The sequence below is a fragment of the Coloeus monedula genome (genome assembly GCF_965178545.1).
Source record: "Coloeus monedula genome assembly, chromosome: Z".
Lineage (NCBI taxonomy): Eukaryota > Metazoa > Chordata > Aves > Passeriformes > Corvidae > Coloeus > Coloeus monedula.
Window position 1 is genome coordinate 31,338,614 of NC_138822.1, and position 27,877 is coordinate 31,366,490.

Consider the following 27,877-nt stretch of genomic DNA (forward strand, 5'->3'; position numbering starts at 1 on the left):
CTAGATGTGTTAAGTATTAAATATCAAATGTTATTTTGGGAGTATGTATACAGTGTTATGCCATGATAGAAAATTCTGCAGCCAGCTACACATGGATTTTATACATGACATTTTTGTGTATCTTCACTACATAAATCAAATGCTGCAGTAGAAAGATCTGTCATAATCCTAGCAAGAATTTAGAAAAACCTGAATCCCAAATGAGGCCAGATGCCAGCTTATTTCTGAAAGTGTTAATTGATTTATATACATAATTTTCACTCATGAAATTTGATTTTTTTCATGTACAAGACATTTTATTTACATTTCACATCAAACACAAAGTAGTTTAGTTTGCAGTTTCAATACAGAATTACTTTATCAATGTTAGGTCAGGTGTAGAAATTATAAGTGGGAATCTTGCCTTCACAGTTATAAACTACCAGTCAGCCATTTACTCTTAAATGTTTTATATTGCTATATAGCAAGCATTTGAGAAATAAGTAACCATTTCAGGAGTGCAAGTTCTTCCAGGATGGAGAAAGTTGTACAACTTCAAAATAAGGTTTTTGTTTCCCAAAAGGATATTTGAACACCACTTTCCATCTGGCTTGTAATTCCATCATATATGCCATGTTTTATTGATGAGCTCATGAAATGACACATTTCCTGGAGTCCATGCCAATGCTAATTGAAGCTCTGATCTTCTCTGTAAAGTACAAAGAGAAAATGCTTGGTGTGCTTTGCTTTGCACAAGGTCAGACTAATCTAACTGAAGGCTGACCAGTCACAATTGAACCATGTGTGCAGGACAGAGGAGGGAAGCAAAATTTGCACATTTGTCTTCCTTTAGAAACCTCAAGTGTGACATAAATCCTTTTTCTCAAGGAGCCTCGCCCCTCAGGAAGGGCAGTCCCAGAAAATAAGAAAGTGTTCTCCAGCCCCGCCCTGGCCACAGCTCCCCAGCGCCAGCAGGGACCTCGGCACGGCACTGCAGTCTCGCAGAGGACACTGCAATGTGCTCTGTGTCAACTTACCAGCTAAAGGCTGAAATCCTGCATCCACCAGATCTTCATATAGGTGTTTAACAGGATTCTGATGAGCCAGCAACGTACCATGTAACCAGATGAGCAACATTCTGTTTCCATGTTCCTTGTAACTTTTTTTCCCTATGCAATACACAAAGTATTTGCTCAATATGCTAGAAACAGTGTATTCTGTGCTTTTGCACTTCAAGAGTTCCAACAGATTTTGAACTTACTCATTTGCTCTTATTACCTTTCTTATCTAGGAGAAAAATGAAGACTTTAGCTTACAAAAGCTTTTTAAAAAATTCACGTTTTATCCTAACACTACTGTTAAGAGATAAAAAACACCTAATACATCTTAAAAATAATTTTTCCTTTCATTTTTCTCCAAGCTGTGGAAATACACCCTGTAATAGTAGTAACAAGTACAATTGTTTTCCCAGCACCTGAGAGGCCTGAAACCAGAAATTCCTGTTTTATGGCAGCTGTGCAGACAGACCATGAGCAAAATCTTTCTATGTCATAAGGTTCCCCAGGTCCTCACTTGCAGCATGACCCGCAAGACCCTTCTATGATGCTTATGGCTTCTAGTCTTGATCTCCAAAGAGGAAGGTTGCTTCAAGCCAGGAGGAAGAGCAGAAGTGTCCTGTACTGCTACAGCACTGCTTCCCAGGAACCAGGGACAAGGCTTGTACCCCTTCACTATGTGATACTCACATAGTTTATAAAGCAACACTGCCTTGTGAGGTTTTTTGTCCTATGTATTATGTTTGCCCATTCAGATATTGTTACCTGTCCACTGTTCTTCAATAGCTTTAATTTGTTCATCTGTGAACTTCCAGAACACAGCAAGTTTTTTCCATTCACAGGGTTTTAACTGGGTGTATGCTAGATTCCAAAGGGAAGAACGGATTTGCTTGGTCTGTATACTGTGATCTTGTTTGAAGGACACACTGAAGTCTGACCTATTACCACTATGAGCTAGCTGTGTCTGAAAAAGAAAGCAGATGATAAATTTTATAACAGAGCTGGGAGCCTTTGCTCAGTGAGCCATGTCTTGAACAGCCAGATGTAGCTACTGACAGATGATTTGGTCAGTGCCTGTACAGGAACTGTGTATGGTTCCTAGAAACAGAACTGAAACAAAGAGTTCCTCTGTGTGTTGCTACATATTACTAAGTTAATTGCGAAACAAGGCACTTTCTCTGGTACTTGATACACAAAAGCAAAGTGACAGCAACTGTTGTGCCAGCACTGCTGTGCTGCTTGGCTCTGTCTATATATCGTGTTTAGAACACAGCTGGATTTCAGGTACAGTTCTTACTCTTATCTCTTGCTTCTCAAAGCACTAATCTCCCCCCAGGGGGAGGGTAGACAGCATGGGCACAGCACCTGCTCAAGCTGTTCCTTCCTCCACCCTGTCAGCTTCACTTGGCTGAAGTGGGGACTTCCAGATCCTTTGCTGGCAGGATCAGCCATTAGGTTTATCATGGGGACCCCCAATCAGCAAAGTGTCTAAACACCAATACACACATATGTGTTGAACATGGATCTAGTGTCATTCCTGCATAAGTAAAATCAGGTAGAAAACCAAACCACATGGATTTTAGCCTCCAGATTAAAAGTGATGTTGCTACTGTATGCATGGTTCACCTGAAACAGGAGTGTTGGGGTTAGCTCTTGTTTGGGCACCTTGGCAAAAACCATGTCAATCAGTGATTTCAGCCCTAGCTAAGCAGTGCCCAGGGAACATTCCTAGTTAGGTAAACTCCAACTCTTTCTGTATTTCATTATGTTCATGTACTAGTTCTGTTTCAAATCAATCTTCAAAGGGAAAAAAATTTCTTTAGGAATTTGACAGAGGATTACAAAGCAGATACCAAGCAAAAAAGGAAATGGCAATATGCCATGTTTTAAAAATGCTAAGCATAAAGTGCTTCATTCCAAATTAAATACAGAAAAATACAGCAGTGTTATTTCCTAGTCTTATGAGAGACCCGGAGAGAAAAAAAAGTCTCAGTTCAGTAACTAAGCATTGTCATGTATGTTTGATTCCCTTCATCTGGTACAGACTTTATTTCATGCTTCCTGACACATGCAAGGTAATTAGGACATTCCACAGGACAGCTTCAGGATCTGTCTGATTAGATGCTTTTCTTGTGATGCTTAATTTAAAACAAAACAAAACAAAACAAAACTCATGCAAACGAAAAAAAAGAAACCCTTTGCAGCAGCACAGCTGCTCTTTGCTGCTAACTGTGTTTTGAGGCAATGGCAAGGTGGGATGGTAACAGCTGCCCTCAAATCCAGTTTAACCCAGCCTGGACAATGATAGAGAAGGGTTGGGTAGAAATGATAAATAGAAGAAAAGGGCAAACAGAGGGAAGACACTCACACTTTATATCATATGCCCTTCCTCTCAGCTACATGGCAATTCCTTTAACTAATGCTTTGTCACAAATGATAAGTCAGATGAATGTAAGACAGTCCTTAAAATAATGGTTCAAAATGCTGTAGTTCCATGTATGGTAACACCACCTGAACAGCATCAAATTCCATACCCGTAAGATTTAAGCTGTTCAAAAAGCAGCACTCTCAGCTTCAGGCAACAGGATACAAACACTTATGTTTGTATTTCCCAACATCTCTGGTGCTTTTGCAGAAAAGCATCTACTTAACACCTTTTCTTCTCTTCAGGAAATTCAGTGAACAATGCCAAGAGGTTGAGAACATTATGGGTTTACTGCTGTCTGACTTGTCACATCTTCTGTGGTTCTCTTTAAGCCAAAAAGAAACCATGATATACCTAACAGCTCTAGCTGAACTGATGCAAATCAAATGCACAATACAGGGTGTTCGTGGCGGCATTTTTGCAATAATAAATCTAGATCTGTTATTTACCAGCCCTGTAACACTAGGTGTCATGGATTTGGCCACTCAGGGCAGGAGAAGGGTGGTAAAACTGGCTAATTCCTGTGCCTGCTCTGGGACAGGATCAGTATGCTTACACACTTGGCTAACTCAGCAGGAAGCAGGAGAGAGAACGAAGTCACAAATTCATATGGCAGTTACTTGTAACGCTCCAGAGAAGCCCATCGCTATGCAGCTTACATTTAAGTAATAACTAGGGAAAGAAGGTGAGAAATTCAGATAACCTAAGCCATGTCCTTCACCCTTGTTGTGAAGTTCTTTTGTATTTCATTGATATGGTTTTATAATTAATACGCAAGGAACAAAAGAGGGAGCTCTTGTTGAAGCAGCTGAGCCCTTGCTAGCAAAGGAGTCACAGACATCTTCACTCGCCTATTTTTCAACGGCAGATTTTACTGTACCAAAGTTATCCAATGTTTAACCAATGTTATCCCAGCCATGGTGCTGATGGCACAGCACATGATGGCATCATGGATTTGGCTTAGATCTCTCTCCATTCCTTTATGTGTAGAGCACCAGGCAGGAAAAGGATAAGATCTGCTTACAGTTTTACAGCTAGTCAGGAGTAAAACCTGGATGGGCTAGAGACTTTTCCATTCCCAATCCTAACTTTAGTTCATCAGAGCCAGTCTTGCAGCCTGCCGAAAGGAACCACCTCAGCCAAAAGGCACTTCAAAATCAGAACTGGCTTTTCCCTTAGGTATCTTGAGTGTAATGAAAGATGCCTCTTACCTGTTCCATGGCATAATACCTTTCTGCTTTAATGATCATATCTACAATGAGGGCATGATGGCTCCTTGATGCCATGGCTAGTGCAGTTTTTCCATGCTGAAAGCAGAGACAGTGAATCAGAACATTATCTTGGGTAAGTATGTCATAGAAGAAACACAGGAACTGTTTACAGAGCCCCATCCCCTTTTATTTCTACAGAAAAATCTATTTACTACCATTTTTATGGCTTTTGGGTAGCTACAATCAAAGTTCTATGCTCTGCATATGCTGCATCCCCTCAGCGCAGAGGTGGTCAATTTTCCCCCACTCTGAACTCCCCACTAAAGAATTTTTGGTGAGGTACAGCTGCTTTCAGAAACCTGCACTCAGACTGCTGCATACTTCATACCAGCTTGCACTCTCCAGTTACTGCATCCAAGTTCATTCAAGCCCAGATATCACAGGCTGAAAGCTACCACAAATACAGTCCATTCCCGTGCTAGGGTTAAACTGGCATCTCAGATGGATAGGCTGGCAAAGTTGGAAATCTCCAACTTAAAAGGCAAACCTACGCCTTGTTTTAGATGGTAAGAGAAGGTGGCTCACAGAATGAAAGGAGAATTACTTTCTCATTACAGCTGACAGGAGCACAACTACAGGATGATGCTTCATGGGTATAGAGGAAGTCACAGTTACTAAAAGCCATTGCTTTAAGTGCAGCTGCAGGGGTTTGCTCAGTCTACCTGAACCCATCTCTTCTATCACCATGTCGATGTACAGGTGTCACGGTGGCTCTAAAGGGTTTTCTCTGAAACTGTCTTTTTTCAGCAGATCTGCACTGAGTGCAACTGCCTTGGATTTAAGTATTCTGGGTGTTCTCCACATAACAAGTGCCAGGCATTCTAGAAAATCAGATCTAAAATAAGCCAATCCCTTAATTAATTAATAAGCCAATCCCTTAATTAATCCCTAAAATAAGCCAATCCCTTAGTTGAAATTATAACATATTTCAACTCTCCAGATAGTATAAAGTTCCCTAATATACACATTTTGAGTTCTAGCTCCTGGCTTTGCTCAAAATCATTCTAATTAGCCTGTTTTTAGAAAAGCATCACATTGGAAGCCAAAGAATTTACATTGCATTAAATCTTTTAGGCATAGGCATATTTTATATGTGAAGAGTCCAGAGATCACAAGAGCTCCTTGGGCACACCTCTGGAGAGGTACTCTGTATTTCCCAGAGGGAGAGAGAGGGAGTGGATAAAGGGGGTGTTTCTGTACCCCTGTGGTAGAGCAGACACTGCTGGCATCCTGCATGCACATGTAGCACAGCAGTCTTGCATATGGGGAGCTCTCTGTGCCCTATCACTCACAACCAAAGACAGTTTTATCTGCAGGTGGGATGAAAGAAGAGCTCCCAAGAGTGCATTCCCTGAGCTCTGACAGAAGCAGATGCATGACATTCTCTGGAGACTGAGGACTCCTGCTGCCAGGGCATGGAGGCCAGGAAAACACTGTGCAATCAAAGCAGGCTCCTCTTCTTCCTGTCTACTGTTCAGCAAGGACAGTAATGTTTTTGGCATATCAGCACCAGTTCGGTTCAAAGGGCACTGTACTCGCATATGTCCCCATCAGTGGCATGGCCTCAGGGGTCATCCAGCAAATAAGCAAGGAAAAAGCTACTCCAAGAAATAAAGCCAATGCAGAAAGGTGGCTTGTACCAGAACTTGTACTGGTTCAGAGCCAAATTCTCATAACAAGTCCTGAACTCTACCAGTGTTGCTGTAATATGAGGGCACTCTCTCGCTCAAAGACTTGTAGGTGCTTAAAGTCATAGGCAATAAGTAATTTTTTGGGTCTGCCCTTGGAATACAAATAGGCTGAAAAAATATTCCAGTGGCTGAGGTGCTCTTTGAAGTGGATGAGATTTCATTGTGGCTTGACCCCTATGAGAACTGCAGCTCTTTGGCAAGTGTAGGCATGATTCTAAATGGAAAGGCTTAACTACAATGCAGCATCTTACCTCAGCCTCCCAAAACATACCAACCATGCACCCTACCCTCAGAGCCCCAGGCCTCATATAAGGCTAGGGCAAAACAAGACAATCCTAGTCCATAAAGCTTCACTTCTCATCAGGACAGTTTTGTGCAGGGAAGTTACTTATTAAAGATATGAAAGGGTGAGATTTTGCTCATAATAAACATCAAATCCATCAACTCAGTCATACAGAAAATCAAGAAAAATGGTAAAAGTGTAAAAGGGGAAACTCAATCTTGCAGTAATTTAGCAGAATTTGTAAATACTGGGTTTGATACTCTGTCCTTTCAAAAGCACTTCCCCAGCAACTTTGCTTTGGTACTTCTTCCAGCCACTGCCATTTTTGCCTCTATCTTTCCAGGCAGAACATCATCTCAGGGTTTAAGTATCCACCTGAATGGATCTGGAATGTCAGATGACCCGGAGTGCTAAAGGACAAACTCTCCACCACTGCAGTTGGTGAAGCTTCATCTCCCCTGGCAATAAGTCTGGCTGCAGGTACACAGTTATAGCACCCGCAGGCCATTTTCCTCTCTGCAAGCCTAGTCCTTTTTTTCCATGAAAAGTCTCTGGAAGCAGTGTTTATCCTTCAAACCATAGAGCTTGGAAGTTTTACAGCTCTTCACAAAACCATTTCAGATCTCTGCAAGCTGCAGGTATAGCAATACTAAAAGGAGACTTCCTTTGTAGTTAGCTTTACTTAGCAAACACAAGTGGCAACATGTGCTTTATGCACCTCTGTAAGGAAGATTATAAACCAAAAAGTAACATCGTGTAATCTTGAGATGTGTGAGGAATGCAATTTACCTTATCCACAGTTTTGAGATTGCAGCCTGACTTCAGCAGCACTTCCACCAACTCCACATTGCCAAGATCAGCTGCCAGATGTAGAGGGGTTTCCTGCCTCTGGAATTAAAGACACCAAATATATGCATTAACTCAAACTCACTGCTAGAAGCAGCATGCTCAAAGGCTGAATCTAAAATAGATTCACAAGAGGTGACCTTGGTGAGAAAATACTGAACAGAGGGAAATCATGAGAGATCTGCCGGTTTTGTTTCAGGCAGACAAGACAGCGTATGGGATCTCTGCAGGAAAGCCAGGCAGAAGTTCCAGCTGGCTCAGGAAAGAGTTGCTGTTATGGCCCTCTAATGTGCTGTAAACTAACACACTCTCTGTCTCTGTCTCTCTCTCTCTCTCTCTCGCTCTCCTCTCTCTCTCTCTCTCTCTTCTCTCTCTCTCTTCCCTCTCAAGACAAGGTGCTTTGGACAGAGGTCTTCATGCGACTGGCACCATCCCACACCCATCTTATCCTCTCAAGTAACCTTCTCTCTGCTGAAATTCATGCCAAGACAACTCAACATCCATAATTTTGAATATTACAATATGCCACATCCACAACAGAGCTTTTTAGTCAGCCCTACCACAAAATTACGATATATATATAGCTGAAGTCTACCTGCTCCGTACTGGGTTCAGTGAACCTTAAACAACACACATACAAAAAAACCCAACCAAAACCATTAAACAAGGCCAAACCATTAACAAGAAATACAGCTAAAGGGGCATTCAGCTTCAAGTAAAACTTTGGGTCTGAAAGGAGGGTTGTATAGTCTCTACATAGCTACATATTCCTAACTATGTATTTATTTATCCTTCTTCAGAAAGTAGAGTAAGAAAATCCAGCAGCAAATAATGGAGTAATTATGGAAGTCCTGCACATAAGGGAATGTTCCATAGTATGTTTTTTATGACACATCATCCTTCTAAGTTGAGTGTTTTGTGCCTGTGCTTCTCTGACATTGCAAGTTTACATTCTGTAGGTCTGTTTAGAGACCTTTTGGCCTTTAGATCTTAGCTTAAAAGTTTGCACTCCAAGAAGCACCAAGCTCAGGTTCCACATTAGAAGTCTCATCAGTTAATTTTATAGTTTACACTATGATCACATGATCTCACATATTTACCTTACTTTTTTATTCCTATAAATAAAATATTAGCCATACACCCTACTTTCTTTCCTGCAGAAATTTAGGGATACATCATTACCTACTGTATGCAACTTAGGGCAAGCTAGAGACAAAGCACAAAACATTTCCAAAAGATGTGTTGTAGAAATTTACAGAATTCTCTTTTATGTGACCAGAAAGTCTTATCGTCATACTTTACTCCAACCACAAATGACAGCCTCCGACTTCCACAAAAATGTGTATAAATTAATCTCTAGCAATAAAATGAACAATGGGAAGGGGTGAACCACAGATTTCTCAAAGACTCATCCTTGTCACTATCGTGGTGAGCATCCCTACATGTCATGAGGGAAACCGGGATGCATTTCCCTAACAAGGAGCCACAGTGCCCACAGTGGGACTCAACAGACCTGCTGGGACAGTCTTTCCACAGCTGAGATGTAACACTGATGAGGAGGGGAAAGATAAATTCTCCTTGAAGTGCCACAGGTGGCAGGCCAGTACACAGTTGGACCATTGGAGTCTGTCATGGTCAGAGGCCAGTGTCTGCGAGCTCTGTACAATCTGCTGCCATATGGACCATGGGCACTGGATATCACTGAGATTTTTGGAGGCCTAGTTGTTGGCCAGGTCACTGTAGTCCGCCTCTACCACCACTCCCTCAGATACTGGATACCTTCTGTGGTAGTTTACTTGCCTTGCTGGTTTGCAGTATCTTCTTTGAGGAGACACTTTGCATTCATGCTCAGTAAGAGCCATCTCCAGAGACTTATGAGTGGCTGCCTCTGTTCTGATCCCTTTGGCAATCCCTTAGTCCCTAGAGATGGACCCCAGCAGCTGAGCTTCCCTACCTTCCCAGCACTGGAGCAGTCAGGTAGCAGTGTGCTCACCTTGCTGATGGATGAACACTTGCTGCCTACCTAAGAGGTCATTCAGAGATGGACGTCAGGTAGTTTTGCCTCTGTTGTCATTCTTGTCTTTTCCCTTTCCTGTCCTCTTTTGAATCTTCCCCCTTTTGCCCCTCAGCAAGAGCTGCTGTTTCTCTTTCTAACCAAATCAACATTTACTTCCATCATTTCTCCTGGAGCTCGGGCACAGTTATTGTATTTGAGGGCTGGGTCTCTGGTTAAGCAACAGTGTGGCACCTCCAACTAACTAACCTTTTCAGTGTCCATATGGGTGGCTTCAGAGCAGGAGACTTTCTCAGTGTCCCTTTGTGTGCTCCTTGGTCAGGAAACCCTCATCCTCTTTTGAGGCACTGGATGGCAGCTCATTAGCAAGGGCCAGGCCCAATACAACATTAAAAACCCCTGTGTTTCATTAGGGCAGGCAAGGCTCCCCTCCTTCAGATGGTATATGAATTACTTGGGACTACATTCGAGCTAGGGCATGAAATCCCAAACTACTGGAGGCAGTAATGGCCCCAGGCACATGTCAAATTCTGTCCACACACAATACTACCTGAGAATTGACCGCCTCCGGGTGAATCCCAGTGTGGCATTCCCAATTAATTGTTAATTGTTATTCACAATAATCAAAACCATGCTCACAACACACACTAGTATGAACAGTGTGATTATACGAGGATATTCAAGGAACCAAGTAGTGTTACAAGAAGGTGGGAGAGACCTGTCCTGGGGGAGAAAAAGGGGTAGACGCTATTCATTCCTCTCTCAACAAAGCGCCTCTCCAAGGAGGGAAAGGAAAAGGTGCAATTTTTTATTTTCTCCATGAGATGGTTACCTGAGTACACAGACAGTGGCACTGTAGGGCCTAAAACACAAGACCAGGCACAAGCCAGTGCTTTTATCATCACTCTACCAGGCAAAGCATTACAAAGTGATAGACAACACAGCAAAAGCAGAAATGGTCATTAACAATTATAGGAGGTTTTTTACAGCAAAACAGGATTAAGCATGGCAGCACCAAAGTAAATATGGCACACGTCAGTTGTGGATATGGTCTACAGTGAACTGATCTGATGCACAGCAAACTGGTCAACAACTAACCAGGCCTCCAAAGACCACTGACACCAACCAGGGCCAAAGAATCCTGGTTAAGGTGAGGAAGATAGGTGTAGCTGTCCGTGGATGGGCTCAAACCACCATCCTTTCAGCTAACAGCTGAACACTCTCACTGATGGCATCACAGAGATCTGTGACCTTGTCATTCATTCTTGCTGTGTTGCTCACCTCTGCTCAGCTGTGTCCCCTCCCAGCTCCCTGAGCAACCCAGTCAATTCACCTGGGGGCACAGAGTGTGAAACAGAGAAGGCCTTGATGCTGCACAAGCATTGCTCAGCAACAGCTTTAACACTGGTGTCTTACCAGCACTGTTTTGGTCACAGATTTAAACACAGATTTAAACCCACACGGTGGGTTGCTTTAAGGAAAATCTAACTTTTTTCCAGCCAAATTTTTTTCCCAGCCCAGTTCTGCACTGGGCTTGCCTCTGAAGCCAATACCAATGAGACGTTTCTGTCATTCATTACACTTGAATCATAACATTTGAACAATACATTACCCAAACATTTTCTGAGTATACAGCATTGTACTATCCTTATCTTGCTCAAACAGTATTAGCACAGCATGTACCACTGACTAATACATATGTACACACACAAAAATATTAGAGAGGAATTGCCTCTTCCTTCCTCTTTTTTTGTACCCTGGTATCATAAGGAAAAAAAAATTTCAAACAAAACCCACATAATCTCTGCTTTATCAATGAAGCTGTGTAAATTCCCAGTTTTTCTTACGTGATTTAAGGAGTTTATGTCATGATTGGCATCCAAAAGGCTTTTTACTACGAGTAGATTATTACTGATAACTGCTAAATGGAGAGGGGAATTCTTCTGCTGTGGAGGGAAAATAATAAATTGTTATACTTGGGTATGTTATTAAAAGTTCATGCAAACCAGAAAGAGGCTCTTATTGAAGCCCACCCCTTGCAAAGGTGACATGCTCCAGCAGAGGTTCAAGACTGCAGAAAACACACCTGGATGTGTGGAGTTGTACCAGAGGTGGTAGCCTGCTCCTGCAACACCCACAGAAGAGGATAAACAAATACAGCTGAGAAGACTGGAAATGCTGACTGCATTGGGTGTGCATCAGTGTGCCACCACTTAGGAATGCCACAAGGCACTCCTCTTTAGTGTTCCTACCTGAGATATGCTGCTATCCTGACAACAGAGAGATTAGGGTAATGTTCCTACCCCCCCAAGAAAAGTGGCTTTGCCCTTTGTTGAATAGCCTGGAGACAGACTCATTCTGTATTTGGTAAACAGATGTCAAAACTTACCTTCCAGGAACAAACCCTTGTCACATGTTGCTGCTGGAAACACTCCTCATACTAAACTGACTTGCTGTCATATTTATAAAATATGACAAATTACAGCTAGTAAGAAATTCAGAGGTTTTATCTGAGTGGTTATTTATTAAAATAACCAGGGCACAGATGCAACACCAGTCAAAATCCACACTAGATTGGTAAGATCACTTTGTATGTTGAACCTGTGACTGATCATTTTCTTGTAAAATACAGCTAAAGAATAATTCCCTACCAATACCATTCATGGGTGCCAGGCACCAGTTCAGTGTCTTTATAAAACACAGCCATTTCTTCAGGGCTACAGAAAAATAAAGCAAGCTCTTATGTAACATTGTGCTGGAAATATTTTCAAAATGTAAGTTACAATTTTATGAGTTGCTTCTGCTAATGAGGACAAGCAGTGCAACAACTGCCCAACCTTTAAAACATTTCAAGGACATCACAAATCGTTATTCCTTGATAGCTTTCTGCAAGAGGCCAGTGATCATGGCATAAGTCATGAAGTCCAGGTTCTATTTTCATCCCGTACTGTAGAAGAGGAAAATAATTTCCTATTCATAGAAAATCTCAAATATCTGTACTATCTAAACTGAGAGAGGATTTGGATAATGTAAATATCTCTTTCTTTTTAAATCACAAGGAATGTTGGCATGCAGATTTTGAAGGCAATGAGGGTGCATTTACCTGCAGAGGGTGAAAGCACTGAAGTGTTTATTTACATTCTAGTTATCTTTAGTCAAAATCAGTTATGAGTGTTGACCCTTTGCCCATAGCATTACTACTAGCATTACATTACTACTGCTAAGTTCAAGCAGGGTGCTTTGCTCCCCTTCTCCAAGTGCCTGGCCCTTGGCTCAACCTGGCCACGTCTACTCTGCACTGCACCACCCTGCTCAGGCACTCGGCAACAGGACCTTGTCTCTATTGGACTGTGTGTGTTGCCAAACTACATCTAGAAACCAAATAATAATGTATATAGGAAAAAATTCAAGGAACTACTCAATCTCATTCAGCTGTCTGAATTTCCCAGGAAACACAGGACAGGCTGAGCAGCAGAAGAAGAGTTATTCTGATAAACACTGACCTCGGGTTTAGGAATCAGGTCAATATTCTTATCAATAAGGAAAGTAACCAAGGATAGATGTCCATTCTGAATTGCAACCTGCAAAGCAGTGGTATTGTTCTGAAAGAAATTTGATAGATAGAAAAACTTACATTTTTATTGCTGCAAAAAAGAACAGTACTAAAGAGAGGTATAAATATAGGGTAATCTTGCATTAAAATTTGTGTTCGTATCCCCTCCACCAATAAAACCCTTTGATAAAATCATACAAAATGAAGTGGATCAGCAGTTAGTATGATGTTTTTGTAAACAGTGAAGGAAATTCCCATTTTTACTATATCACAACACACATACTAAAGAACACCAGTATCCTATAGCGCCATTCAACTTCTCTTAAGAAAGAGACAGATCAGCAGCATCATCATCTATACTGTGCCATGGACAACGATGCCAGCATGTCTCCTAGTCTGTTAGACCTTTACCAAGCAAGTGCAGTCATATTAAGTAATCAATCCATAGAATAGTTAATAAATAAATAGAAAAATAAATATAAATTAATAGAAAATAAATTTTTAAAAATTAATAGAAAACATCTTAGAAAATAATTCCGCTTAAACAAATTCTCATTCTGCTGTAATCATAAACTTCATGCAGCAGGCTAGCCAAAGCCATTCAGCAGATATGACTTGGACTGAAGTTCAGGAACCAGATGTAGATAAAAAGTTTGTCATCAGATCAGCCACATACACTGCCAAAAAGGAGGATTTTCAGTTATCCTAGTTGATTACATTTTCTAGTCATATGTGGTACTAGTGGGCATAGAGGAAATAAAAAGCTCCACTACAGTACCCCATCAAATAAATCTAATGCTATTTTTCTTCCATATCGGTTTTATTCTGTTAGTACTCTCCACATTCCCCATTCTACTTTTTTCCCAGTTTCATAAAAAAAAAGCAGAGCAAATATCCTTAGCTAATAAGGTCCTTTCCACAGTCTAGTATATCCCACTAGGAGAGATACTGTGTACATACCTGAGTTAAAACATTAATGTCACTCCCTGCCTCCAGTAAGAGTTCAGCACATTTTTCATGACCTCCTTCAACAGCCAAGTAAAATGGAGTTTCTTCATTCTAGACCAAAAGAGACAAAATGTCTGTTCCAATTTAAGACATGAGACAATGAGACTGAGACACAAAACACATCTGGTAGGCTCCATTGGGCTCATCCAGCTCAATAGGAGAGGAGAGATGGACCCAAGAGAACACAACCTGAATGGTCCCAAGTTACCTCTTGAATGACATGGCAACTTACCAACAGTTAAGTGACAGATGATGTTTATCTGGACAGATGTACAGTAAGGTTTACAATACAGAAAACTATTTCATAAGCATTAATCATGCTCTTTTCAAAGAAGACTGCTAGCAAGAGGCACAGACAGAAAGGTGGTGGGCAGCAATTGTTGCCATTCAACAATTGAATTTTTGCCATTCAACACCAGGCAACACCACTAGCACGTTAGTACATACAGTGCATTTCAGTTTCTGTCAGTACACTGCCATGGATTTCTGACAAATTCGCAACCCCAAGTGCCAGTTATAAGAAGAACTTTTAGCAGAAATAATCCTGTTTCATATTTATTTCAAATCTTTTCACACTGAAAGAGTCTCCATGTCTCCACAGCAAGTCTCTAAAATAGGTTACATCAGCTACACAATGATCTAATCCCTGTTTCTCAACACCTAACATACACAAAGGTTTAATGAAAGTTACTCTGGTGTTTCAACAATCACGAAAGAATCAGTAAATCCTAATTTTTCTTTGCTTAAAATCCTGACATTATTCTGGTATACTGAATATATTTTAGTACTTTGCTCATGCTGTGGAAAGAGAGATCTGTTCATACCCAGATCAGAACATCTCCAGCTGGACAGGAAGGTCACCCCACTAGCCATGCCAAGACAGGAGCACATGCAGTACAAGATTTGTGTGCAGATTCTTAGACAAGACATTCTTAGACAAGCCTTGGAAAGATGAGGGCTCCATATTTCAAAGAGGCTCCTGTGCCTCACAACTGAAAACGGCAGAGAAGTTGGATAAGAGAGAACTTCTCAACTCATCAATCTGTTGCTGATAAAGGAAGAAGAGGGCCTTGGACATTTTGCCTACTGGCCCAGCAGAGCAAATCATCAGCCACATGGCAGGTTCCCACAGTGGGCATTCAACAAAGGAAACTACCTTGCTAGTTTGTTCGAGCTGCCCCACAAAAGAAACAGAAGAGACACGAACCGTTTGCAAAGCAAGAACACCGAGATGAGCAGTTAGTGTGCATTTCCTTCCTCCACTCCTTGTTTAAGCCTTAAAATGAAGCTCATGAGTACATTAACTCAGGGATACAACATTCTCAGCTAATGTGCAACCGACAAATATACTGGCTGAGCTCACCAACACCAACCCGGGAAAGCAAATTGGGTAGGTAGTGTCTGCAGCCAGCTTTGTGCATGCAACTGAGTTCAGATGGACAAGATACAAATCTGAGACCCCTTTGCTGAGGTGCATGTGATGGTATGTGCCTGGCATGCAAGTCAAACTGGCTCAATGAATAGGCTGAAAAGTACCAGAAACATTAAAAGTGGGATGTTAAAAGGAAGGGGATCATATGGCTAAAAATGCTGGATGACAGAAAACAAAACTTTCCTCTGTTTTCTTCCACCAGTAGTTATGCAAGGGCTTGCCAAATGCAGGGGAGGACATGTGTAAGGAATAGATGACAGAGGAAGAGACATTGAAGGAGTTAATGGAGGTTAATTATTTATTATAGTGGAAGTTAATAATTGGACAAGGAACAAGGAAACAGGATGCAAATTTACTAGGAAACCAGCAAGACTAATGAAGTCTCCTCAGTGCCACTTCTCTTCCTTTCAAATTTGATTTTTTAGAAAACTTTTCAAATCTCTAACTTTATTTCTTTCAATAGTTTCAGCCTACTTACCTGATTGAGGTCATTTATTTCCTCCCACTCTTCAAGCAGAATTTCTACAACTTCACTGTGACCATTTTTGGCTGCTAAATGCAGTGCTGTATTTCCGTCCTTGAAATTAAGATGTCAAATAATATATTTTAAAACCCAGAATAAAGTAAAGACATTAACTAAAACCAACAAAAAGCTCCACACAGCATGTTCCAAGATTCAATCTAATCTGAAAAGGGCCTTTCCCATGTATGCAGATGTGACATTGCTGATCTAGTTGGTTGTCTGAAAACTTAGTTGTACACCTGCAAAAATTCTAACTCCCGACAAACGAATCAAACTGAAACTTCAGGTATTGGTTCCCACAAGGATGAGAACTACACTGGGCCCCAGAGACCACTGATTTAAAGATTAAAAAAACCCAGGTCAGCGTATAGAAATTTGTCATGGCTTTGATATCAACATTGCAATCTTTGATATCAACATTGCAATCTTTGATCTCTGTCACCATCAGTGCAATTTCTCTCCAGCAAATTAAGAAACACCAAACAGAAACAAAAACAAAACCAAAACACCACACCACCAAGCAAATAAAAACAAAGAACAACTTCAGAAAGAGCAGCAGGTTTTGAACTCAAAGAAAATGCTAGCATATGAAATAATATAAAAATGGCTAAAAAAATTAGGAGAAGAATTCTAACCCTCAGAAAAATGAGAGTCCAGAACAGTTTTTCATTCACATCATTGAGTGGGAAGAAGCAGGAATCCTTTCTAAGAACAATGGTTACAGTGTGATTTGGTTTAGTGACCTAAGAGATGAGTTTCTGTCCTGGCTAATTTGCAGGACCACAGCATTTACTTCCTGGTGCTGTTTACACTTTTAACATGCTACATGTCTGCGACAACACTATCTTTCAACCTCTGTTGATAAACTGCCTAGCACAGCAGAGCTCTGGGTGCACTGAAGTTTTTAAACTGTTACCAGAATACTAAAAAAACCAACATCACTTCCCAAGCATGCACTTATGTTGTTCTGTAAAAGCAGTATCTGACAATTTCACAATTTTTAATGTATTTGTCCTTCAAATGCCTCTGATGCAGAGAAATAGTAACTTGCTCATTCCAGAAATAGTCAAGTAAGAAAAAATAAGTTTATGAGCAGACTTTGAAAATTACTAAGATACCTTAAAATACAGTGTCAAAGAAAACTCAATCAGATTGAAGTGTTAAGGTGCCTCTGAAAAAGAATTTAGAGGTGTTTGTTTGCAACCTGAAGTATTTAAACACCTTTGAAAAATTGGTCAGGCAGTGACACACAGACACAGGCAAACAGAGTGCAACATTGGGAAATACAATCTCCCAGAACAGAGGCTGACACCCTTACCACCAGGCTTTCCCACATCCCTCAACATACAGGCATATGCTAGCCTTGCTTTGCATGAATTATGAATGTTATGGAAAAATCTCCTGGCAATCATCCCACTGTCTTCCCTTTATCACTAAAAAATCATCATCCTTTTATGTTTGTTGGTCACATATATCACTACCAGCACTGTAGCATCCATGCAACATATTCAGATATTTTGATTGTATAATAACTACAGTGAAACAAAATAATCTTTTGTAAGCACATTTGTAGTTGTACTTCTGTGAAAAATAAACATTTACCTTATCTTTTTCAGATGTAAATAGCTTCAAAGCAATCAAATTGTTTATCATGTCAACATGGCCTTTTTCACAGGCCAGAAGAAATGGCTTTCTACCCTTCTAGAAAACAATTATGGAAAGGAACATAGTGTTACAGAAAGTAGAAATACTTTACTTCTAGTTACTGGATATATGGCAAACATATGTGTATGTGTATCCTACATTAAAATTTACATATTATATGGCTAAGGAGATTAACACAATAGTCAATAAATAGAAGAAGAGAAGTAATTAAAAAATATACTTAGTGAAAATAAACAGATTATACATCTTGCATATCTTGAATAAAATAAATAAGAACTGTTTAGAAATGGTAAAAAAGTGGAAAATACACTCAAAATCTTTTAATCCTATTTTTTCTCAGTCTGAAAATATTTATCAAAATAACTGTGTCATTAATGCTCAGAAACAGGCAGCAAAGAAATTGCAAGATTTATTTCCATGGGTTAACTTGTTTGATCCAAATTCTGCAAACACAGACCAAAACTGACATATCTCAGAAGTTCCATCCAGGAGACCTGAATTTAGCACTGTACATTGTAGAGGGGTTTTGGTGGTATTGAAACTAACAAAAACTCTTCAAACCATTTACAAACTCAACTGCAGAAAGTTATATTGACACAAAACCATACCACTGTTCAGACACTAAGGCATATAACCAGCTAGTTAAAATGGCTTAATATCATGCCTTATAGTAACCTACAGAAATGCCTAGGAAAAAAAATGTATGCACCTAATAGAGAGTTGTAACACAACCTCAGCAAAGAGAAGGTGCTTCCTCACCTTTTCTTTCCCAAGGCCTGAAACTTCAAAGGTATGCTTTGTTAAATTAACTCTGTTTTGTCAGACTGGTCATGTGTAAAAAGAATTCAGAATTTTGCACTCTTGGGTCAATGAAATTCAAGAAACTCAGAAAAAAAATACGGGAGATTTGTTCTTTTGGTGCCAGGTCTCACAAGAACAAGTTTTCCTCATGTAAAGATAAAATATCTGGCTTAGCTACGTAATGTTTCAAAGCAAGATCCCAACATTGTTGGAATTAAAAATAAAAACACAGAAAACCTGATGAGGACAAGGCACGGTTGGAGAGTCAGTGCTCCTCTGTAGGATGGCTGCAAATAGTTCTATGTTCTACCTTGATGAAACATGGCCATGTTGGCCATAACTCGCAGGTTTTGGTAAGGGCAGGGGTCTGTGAAGATGAGCTGTGTGGGAAATGTCAGAGGCTGCCCTGTGCTGCACACAGCCATTTCCAGCTGGCTCCACAGTGGACCAAACTGAGTCACACTGTCCCACAACGTGCCAACACTCAACCCATCATAGAACCATGCCTCTGTGAAAATGTGTTTAAGAATGGCTGGACACTGATGTGGCACGGAGGATGCACAAGGGGAGATACAGCAGGAGACACAAGAAGATGCAAGGGAGGAGACAGAGCGGGAGATACACCCACAAGGTGACTCTAGCCCATGGAAGAAGCTTTCTGGAGCAGAGCAAAATGGTAAGAAACAAAGAGCAGGAAAAAAGGAATCCACTGTGGACTGAATCCAACCTCTTCTGCCTCCCATTGCCTCACCATGACTGAGCACCACTTTCAGCAAAAGCAAGGACAGCAGAGGAGAGGGTGTCTGCAGTCCAACTGAAATGGGCAAAGAGGGAAAAGAGGTGTTGCTCCTAAATGCTTTTCTGGCTGTTTCTTTTACCTGTTTCTCAGTATCCAAGTCAGTAATTAAAAGTATATTTAATTGTCAATAAATTAAAATTCATTGAAATTCCCCAAGTCAAGATTGTTTCCCCCAAAACAAAAGCCTCATGACATCAAAGAAATAAACAGAAACACACTGTACCCCATCAGGTTTGTTCAAGTCATTCAGATGAAGATCTCGGAGGAAATAATCAACTATTTTAATGCTGTTGCTCTGAGCTGCAAAGTGCAGAACATTCATTCCTTCCTGAAAAATGGTAAATCAGTCAGTAAGTGATTTTTTTCCAACATAAACATGTTTAGGATTGGTAAAAATTTGTCATCAACAAACCTCATTCTTAGCTTTTTGATCAGCACCTGCTTTAACTAATTTTCGCATTATATCCAGATTTCCAGTCCAAGCTGCGAGATGAACCACTGTCAGGCCATGCTTCAAATAAAATGACAAAGGCAGAAATTACCACCAAAATACCTCAGGCGAAATTTCTTTAAATCTTTTTGATTGATTCAGTGTATTAGTAGGTTCCAATGTGGAGGCTTTTAGAAGAGCAGTATTAACACTTGACAGTGTGGGTGGGATTAATCTCACTTAAATTAAGCTAAATGCAGTAGAACAAGACCTAGCTAAATGTTTGACCTCTTCTTGACACAAGGTCTGGCATCCCTAGAGAAGGACTGATCCCATTTTAAGATGGGGGGATTAAGTCCTACCAGGAAATTATTTTCTCTCTCCAGAAAGCATCAAGATAGATAGTCTTGGGTGCGGTGGATGACGTTTCAGGTGATAATATGTAATGACTACATTTCCATGAGTCACCATAACTTTCCATTTAGGCCCCTTTTAAGGTTCTCTTCTCTCAAATTCTGTAAAACCTTTTTCTCTTATAGGAGAAAAAAACCCCGTTTTTTAATATCTTAAAAAATATATGACTAGCTCTACTCTAAGCTGGTGCAGCCTCACCTTGAGTGCTGGGGGCAGTTTTGAGTGCCACAATAAAAGGATATAAAGCTATTGGAGAGTGCCCAAAGGAGAGTCACAAGGATGGTGAAGGGCCTTGAGGGGAAGGATGAGGAGCAGCTGAGGTCACTTGGTCTGTTCAGCCTGGAGAAAAGGAGACTGAGGGGAGACCTCATTGTAGTTACAACTTCCTCTTGAGGGGAACAGGAGGGGCAGCCACTGCTCTGGCAGGACCAGAGGGAATGGCATGGACCTGTGTAAGGGAAGGTTTAGGTTGGATATTAGAATACCTCCTCATACACCATGTGCTGTGCTTCTAATCATTCTAGAGGCTCTGCATGGGACCTACTCCAGCTTATCGATGTCTTTCCTGATTTTGCAGAAATTGCAGTGGAAAACAATGGAGGGAACATGTACTCAGTATGCAGGCAATAAGATCAATCTGGGCTTGGGCAAAATTTGTGGCTGTGGCCCAGAAGTCTGACCTGTAAAACCTTCCAAGCTATGAACAGCTGGACACCAGTCACAAGCAATGCCCATTAGGCATCCATCCTGGGAATGCTATTTAACATCTCCATTAATGACCTGAATCATGGGCAAAATGTACCTGCAGCTAATTTATAGATGATATGAAATTGTGAGGAATAGCTGATAGACTGTATTGGTGTGCTACCATCCAGGGGAACCTTGACAGGCTGGAGAAATGGCCTGGCAAGGACATAACAAAATTCAACAGGGGGAAATGCAAAGTCCTGTACCTGAGGAGGAGCAAACCCAGGCAGCAATACTAACTGGGGCCAGCTGCCTGGAAAGCAGTTTGACAGAGGAAGACCTGGGGCTCCTGGTGCATACTAGGTTGAACTGAGTCAGCAGTGTGCTCCTGGAGCACATATGGCAAATAATATCCTTGGCTGTATTAGACAAAGCACTGCCACCTGGCCAAGGGAGGTGCTTTATGCTCACTCAGGATTCAAGTTAGACAATACTTTGGGCAATGTGTTTTTCATCTAAAAATGCTTTTTTCATATAAATATGTCCAGTTCTAAGAAAAACAGGAGGTTTTTAGTGCAAGCTCTTGATTTCGAACAATTGGGAGCACAAGAAATATACCTACATTTACTGTTCCCCAAAGGTGTTCCTATACATGTGAATCACAACAAGCCAGCTTACCTGATCTGCCATGTCAAGTCTAGCTTTGTGATGAAGAAGAAAATCCACCACGGACACATGGCCTCCCGCAACAGCAAAATGGAATGCTGTGCGCTTCAGCTGGAATAAGCAAAGCTTTGTTTGTCAGGTCTGTAATACACTTCTTTTCCCTGTGCAGGTGATCAGAATTTTGGAATTCTCTGATTATTACCAAATGTACCTTTTAATACATACTATTTCATATTTCTCCTTCAACACTCACACTTGGTCTTTATCTACATATTTTGTTTCGTTTCCTTGGATAGAATTTAGGTATTGATCTTAGAGAATTCTTGTAAAAACAGGATGATTTTGTTAGTATACATAGTATTGTCTCTTCATCAAAATGTCAAAGTGGAATTAAGTAGTAAAACACTGCGTAGGGGAGATGCATGCACTAAAAGGAGCACCCTCGTTTATTATTTTATTGCATGGTGTGATTTGAATAGCTGAGGGCTATATGTACACAATTAGATTTGCTTTTGGTATCCTCCTTCCTTTTGATTAAACCTCTGCAATGCAAGACGAGATTTCTCCTTCACTCAGTGTTAGTCACGTTCCCAGACTGAGTCATCATCTACGTAAATGAAAGCTAGCACCTTGCAAACAGTGAGTAATTTGACAGAGGCGAATGGGCTCAGTGCTTCTCAGGAAGAACTCCATAAAGTAATTAGTGGCATATATTTTAAAGGGATTTGTTAAATTGAATCAAACTTTATTGGAGAAAGTTTTGCTTTCAATTAAAGTGGACATAACTAGGTTTAACGTAAGTCACTGACGGTTTCCATACAAAGATGTCTAAGAGATTTAACCAACTAATTTTAAAAGTCAGTTTGGATCTGTTTTCTTAGCTTCTCTGCAGATCACCTGACTTTTTCATGTATAAATTTAAGTTTACAGCTATAGGTATCAAAAGGATAAAAAGGTGGGATTTATGATGTGTATTTATGTCAGAAAAAAGCCTCTTATACAGAAAGAGTACTGTCAAAAAGCTCACCTTCTGACAGCTTTCTTATTTGGCTTGAGAGTACAGGGGCAGGAATGATCAACATTAGCAAAAAGAATGGCTTTGCCAGCATAAGCTACATCCCTATTAGGACAATCAATCAAAGCACAACACCTCTGAAGTTATGCTAGTAACTCTTTCATACTATAGGTCTAGTTTAAGGATGACAGAGTAAAGTTTCAAACTACTGGACTGAAAATGTGTTTAGTTTAACTTCCTGAATTCTGGGAAGCAAGAAGCAAGAAAGAACTATTTTTAAGTGACTTTTCAGAGCATAATGTAATTGATACTCTCAGTATTCAAGAGGAGCATACTCAGAAGAAATGTTTGTCTCCTTGTCTGTTTCACAAACAAATCAAGGAATGCATCATACTATCTTCTAAATTCCCGAGTGGGTGAAAATGCATGTGGGCATGGGAAGCAAATTTTTTCAGAACCCAGAATTAAGTAACATTGGATACTCACGGGTGGATGATTTACATGTAGCCACTGAGAATACACTGTTATGCAAAACTCCCAGATTAATATAATGACTGCTCCGTTGCTGTTGAACTACCTCTCATGTGGAACACAGTGCTGTATTTAGCTACTGTGAAGTATACATCCTCAGATTTTAGGCCTAGTGTTGAAGTCAGCATAAGAAATACATTTTCGTTTATCCAGGGTAATATGAACTCTGAGCTCAGGCTGGAGCCAGAGGACGTTGTAGAATGCTCCCATGGTTCCATGCAAACCAAAGAGTAATACTTCTCTCTAGAAATTTGTAATGCTAGCAGCATTAATCCATTCTTGAAGTGACTGTGGGGTGAGGTCATCCCACTCAGAAAGGTTGAGAACTTGAGAAATTAGTCACCAAAGAGTTCTGAGGAAATACTAGAGCAGAGGCACAATTGAGAAGTCCTTAGTTCCCAATGTGATACCCTGACTACTGGCTAAATGCAGAAACCTGAGAGTTAAGTTGCACAAGTCCTAATGTCCATAATGTCTGCATGAAATGATTCTTTGTCAGGTCCTAGAGGGCACTTCTGCAGCATTGCCACCTTGCAGCTGAGGGGGCCTGCTGGCATGCTGGCATTCCACCACACAACCCCAAGGAGTCACCCTTCATATCAGTGATGTGTCAGGCACTTCATACTCACAGTATCTACAGCATTTATATTAACATTCTTTTTAAACAGCTTTTCCATGGTATCCAAATTGTTCATTTTAGCAGCATACTGAAATTCTCTCTCATCTGGCAACACTGTGGAAAAACATGATAAAAAAATGTATTATTAAAAAAGTAGCCATAACCAACGTAAAGGATAATGATAGTGGTTTTACTTTCTGTTATTTGTAGTGACTTAATGTTATGAGAATTGCTTGCTTCTCATCATCAAAGTGTTTCATGACTACATTTTTCTCCTTTAGAGAGATGTCTGGCTAATATTTCTAGTTTCAGCTTTTAAGTGCAACTAAAGGGAGACTTTTCACAACATGGGTTACCAGAGTTCGCACTCACAGGAACAGTTTATGAAGCTCTTACTATCTGAGTCCCAAATTATTGCATAGGCATAGCAGTGAATGGTACAAACTGCAGCATTTATTTCCTATTCTTTGAGAAATTGTTCTATTTTAAAACAGAACACACCACTGAAACACAAAATATGTAAAGGAGTAAACAAACAGTATGACACGGCTGGAAAAACAAATCAAACAAACAAAGCCCGACCAAATAGGGAGTTTTACATAGGAAAGACAGAAAGACAGAAAGAAAGAAAGAAAGAAGGAAGGAAAGAAGGAAAGAAGGAAAGAAGGAAAGAAGGAAAGAAGGAAAGAAGGAAAGAAGGAAAGAAGGAAAGAAGGAAAGAAGGAAAGAAGGAAAGAAGGAAAGTGTCTACTTGAACACAAAATTTGGCCACAATGTGACATTTGCTTTTAAACTGAGACTTTCCTTTAATGTCTCAATCCAAAAATTAACACCTGTTTGGTCAGTTAAAGCAGCTGCAAAGCATATTCAGTAACTTTGAAAAGTAAAATTCCAAAGTCTGATAACTGGTTTAGCTGGAGGTCAGAATATTTTTCATGTTTCTACCATAGCATATAATTATTCACTTAGAAGAAAATAGCACAGCAGTTAAATCAGTTGCAAACATGTTAGTAGACACTTTTAATCCCACTGCATCTCACACTTAAAATATAATTAGTTAGATATCTCCTGTCTAGAACATTTTGGGCTGAAGGCCACTTGTCCAATGATATCACCAGGGAGACAGTATTCCGTTGGACCAGGAACTACAGCAATTATCTATTCCTTAGAGCCCTCTCAGGAAAGTTCATCCTACCATATTACACCTAATAAGAACACAGCTTGACTGCAGAGCATACTAAGGAAGATCAGGATAGCGTTCACTTAATTGTATGTTACCTGTGGCTTAATTGTATGTTACCTGCATTTTGTATGTTACCTGTGGCTATAATCTCAGAGAGAATGATCACATCTTTACTGTACAAAATGAATCAGAAATTAAACTGGATACTTGCAAAGGTGTTTCCAGTTTTCCTATGAAATTATCAAAGTGCCTCAAACAAAACAAGCATCCTTCCAAACTTCTCTGGAAAACACAGAATATGTGTTGTTTGTATTACAACATGGGGGCACAAGGAAATTTTTTTACAAAATGAAAAAATATTTGCAAATAAAAATGCATCTCTGGCATCTGTGACAAGGAGCATTGCTGACAGTAAAATCATCATGATGAACAGTGATCTTTGAAGAATAAATGTCTCACTTCTAGTTTTCATAGTCATTACCCTAAGGAAGTATCCAACCGAGTTTTCTACTAACTTGACTTCAAAGTCAGGTAAACCAGTGGCCAAAGGATACCTCAAGGCAAATTTATGGCAAACACGGAAAAAAACGTACAGTACTAATTAGCTGCAATTAATTACAACTAGACCACATTCGTTCCTGCTGCCTGCTGTATCTTACATGAGAATGCAAAGATAAATGCATCTTAAGACAATCAGGAACAATCCCAAGACTTTACTCAATACTGCCTTCAATAAACAAGATAAAATGATTTTTCTTTACTGTATATGCATCAGCAAGGATAGTTTCATAGTTCTGACAAAGAATTAATAAGTGATCTTTTCTCTCCTGTCCAGAAGCCATATATTGTCCACAGGCTGTTAAATAGACCTTTTGTTCTGTGCATTATGTTTCTTAATAATCTCTCCCTCTTCATACTTCTTAGTAATTCAGGAGTTAAGGACCACGACAATAAAGACCATGACCCTGATTTGTTGCCCAAACTTTTGATGCTTTTGCAAAATTTTTTTTCATGGATGAAATTACAGGAGTACAGAGCAGTCAGACTACAGATTTACAGAAGCCTACCAAGCAGGGATCTCCAGAATTTGGCACTCCTCCTGTTACTAGCAATTACTCTATTTTCAAGTAACAGCAGCAATCAACTTTCTATGTGTGACTGTCAGGATTTTTAGGGGGTATTTTCTTTGGTGCCATACAAGATGTCTGGCTTATATCATAACTGCATGTTGCTATTTTAACAATTAAATGGTTATATCCAATTTTTCTTTTGAACTAACTGAAATTAGTACTTTGTTTCCTTTCCTGATACAGTTGGTTTCCTTTGTAGAGAACCCTGCCAGCAGTATATCAGACATCCCAAGATTTTTCATCTTTTGGAAGAGCAAGGAAGTAATTAAAAGCGCAGAAAAGTAAATTGTTTTGTTGACCTCTAAACAAAAAGTGAGGTACCTTCAATCTTTTCCTTTTCTCTTATTTATGTCTTACTTTAGAGGCTCATTCTGTCTTTCAGGACTACCACAAATAAGGATGATTTTCAATGAACTAAAAAAATGCAGCTGAGGTTTCATTACTTATAGGACAGTGAAAATCTCTGAATGTGTGTGTCCCTACCTCCCTGCTCTGTTTTTAAATTCCTGTTGTGGTGTCCATAAGATAAAATCCACAATTATCTTAAAAAGTATATGGGAAAAAAACCCAGAATTTGAATTGGCTGAAGACGTCCAAGGAGGTAAAATAGAAAACATCAACAATATTTGGATTCAAATAGCAATAAAAATATTTTTACCCTGTTGTTTCTAAAAATGAAATAATATATTTAATAATCTGGCAACATTTTCAGTGTTTTCTCTAGGTTTTCTTCTTATGGGAAATAAAATTACTAGAGCAATGTAGGTGTCTTGTTGAGTTACTAGGATTTTTTCTAAAATAGTAATTTTCTGTTTCAAAGAAGTAATGGGAAAAACTACCTATTGAATACAATGGTGATATTTCATTAGTTATTTTCCTTTTCTGCCCTCTTTGCCAGCCTGGGAGCAAGAACCACAGCCCAATATAATGGCTCCTGGTTGTCATGCTGTGATCACAGGACTGGGGCGAAACAGGGTTTGGCAACTACCGCTTAGTTTCCACAAATCACCTGTTTTCACTAACTGCAGCTCATGCCAGAGCAGTCTGCTCTTTCACAGACTGGTTTGCAGGTTGAAGGCTGGAGACCCCATCGCTGGGTTTTGTTTCTGAGTGCAAGGTCCTTTGATTTCTGTGTGCCTCCCAAAATGGGGGCCCAGATTGGCTGTGAAACTGGTGGCAGATGCTCAGCTCCAGGGACGTGACTAATACCAGCGAACCCTCTCAGAGCAGTTCAGAAGGGAAGTTAAAGCAGGGTAGTGGGAAATTTGCGGGACTTGCCCTTGGGAACACAACACCCCAAAACCCAGCTCCCAATCCCACATCCATACGTTTGCTGATGTCTTTTACTACATGTACAACAGCCCGTGTTTAACGTTGTCCTTTCCAACCCCCAGCGCTCATTTTGTTCTCCGGTCATGGCAGAAAGCAGGTTTGGGTGGGTCCCAGCAGCCCTGACGGGGCCTGGCACGCTGCCTCCAGCAGTCCGGGAAGCCGGGACTGCGCTGCCCCCCGGGCGGCCTCGCCGCTAACCCCGCGGACTCACGGTCCTCGTGGCTCGCTGCCACGACTCCCTGCGCGGCATCCTCCCCGGCGCGGACCAGGCGGCTCAGACCCTTCATTACTGCTGCCCTGGGCTCCTCCTCCTCCTCAGCCAAGGGAAGGGGCCCCAGGCCGCTGTGCCGAGGGAGGTGTCCTGCTCTGGTCCCGACAAACCGGTTCCCAGGACTCCAGCATACGCAGCCGGGCCTAACACACCCCTGGAGGCAGCACACCTGCACACCACCCTACCGGTGCCCGGACACCACCGTGCGAAGGGGCAGAGTTGTGAAGCAGCTTCAGGAGTTTGTTCTAAGAGCA

The 27,877-nt window shown here is 40.6% G+C and overlaps 1 protein-coding gene across 1 annotated transcript; it reads right to left on the reverse strand.

Annotated features, from left to right (window-relative positions):
* Positions 1–629: 629 nt before the first annotated feature.
* ANKDD1B (ankyrin repeat and death domain containing 1B) lies at positions 630–27,639 on the reverse strand (the record flags this gene model as incomplete). The annotated part of the gene is given in 17 exon segments (XM_082300875.1): positions 630–688; positions 1,017–1,148; positions 1,800–1,998; positions 4,671–4,766; positions 7,494–7,592; positions 11,412–11,510; positions 13,068–13,166; positions 14,078–14,176; positions 16,036–16,134; positions 17,683–17,781; positions 19,569–19,673; positions 19,758–19,856; positions 21,555–21,677; positions 21,681–21,698; positions 21,700–21,753; positions 23,718–23,821; positions 27,564–27,639. Coding segments are annotated over 17 exon segments (1,659 nt in total).
* Between the last annotated feature and the right edge of the window lie 238 nt (positions 27,640–27,877).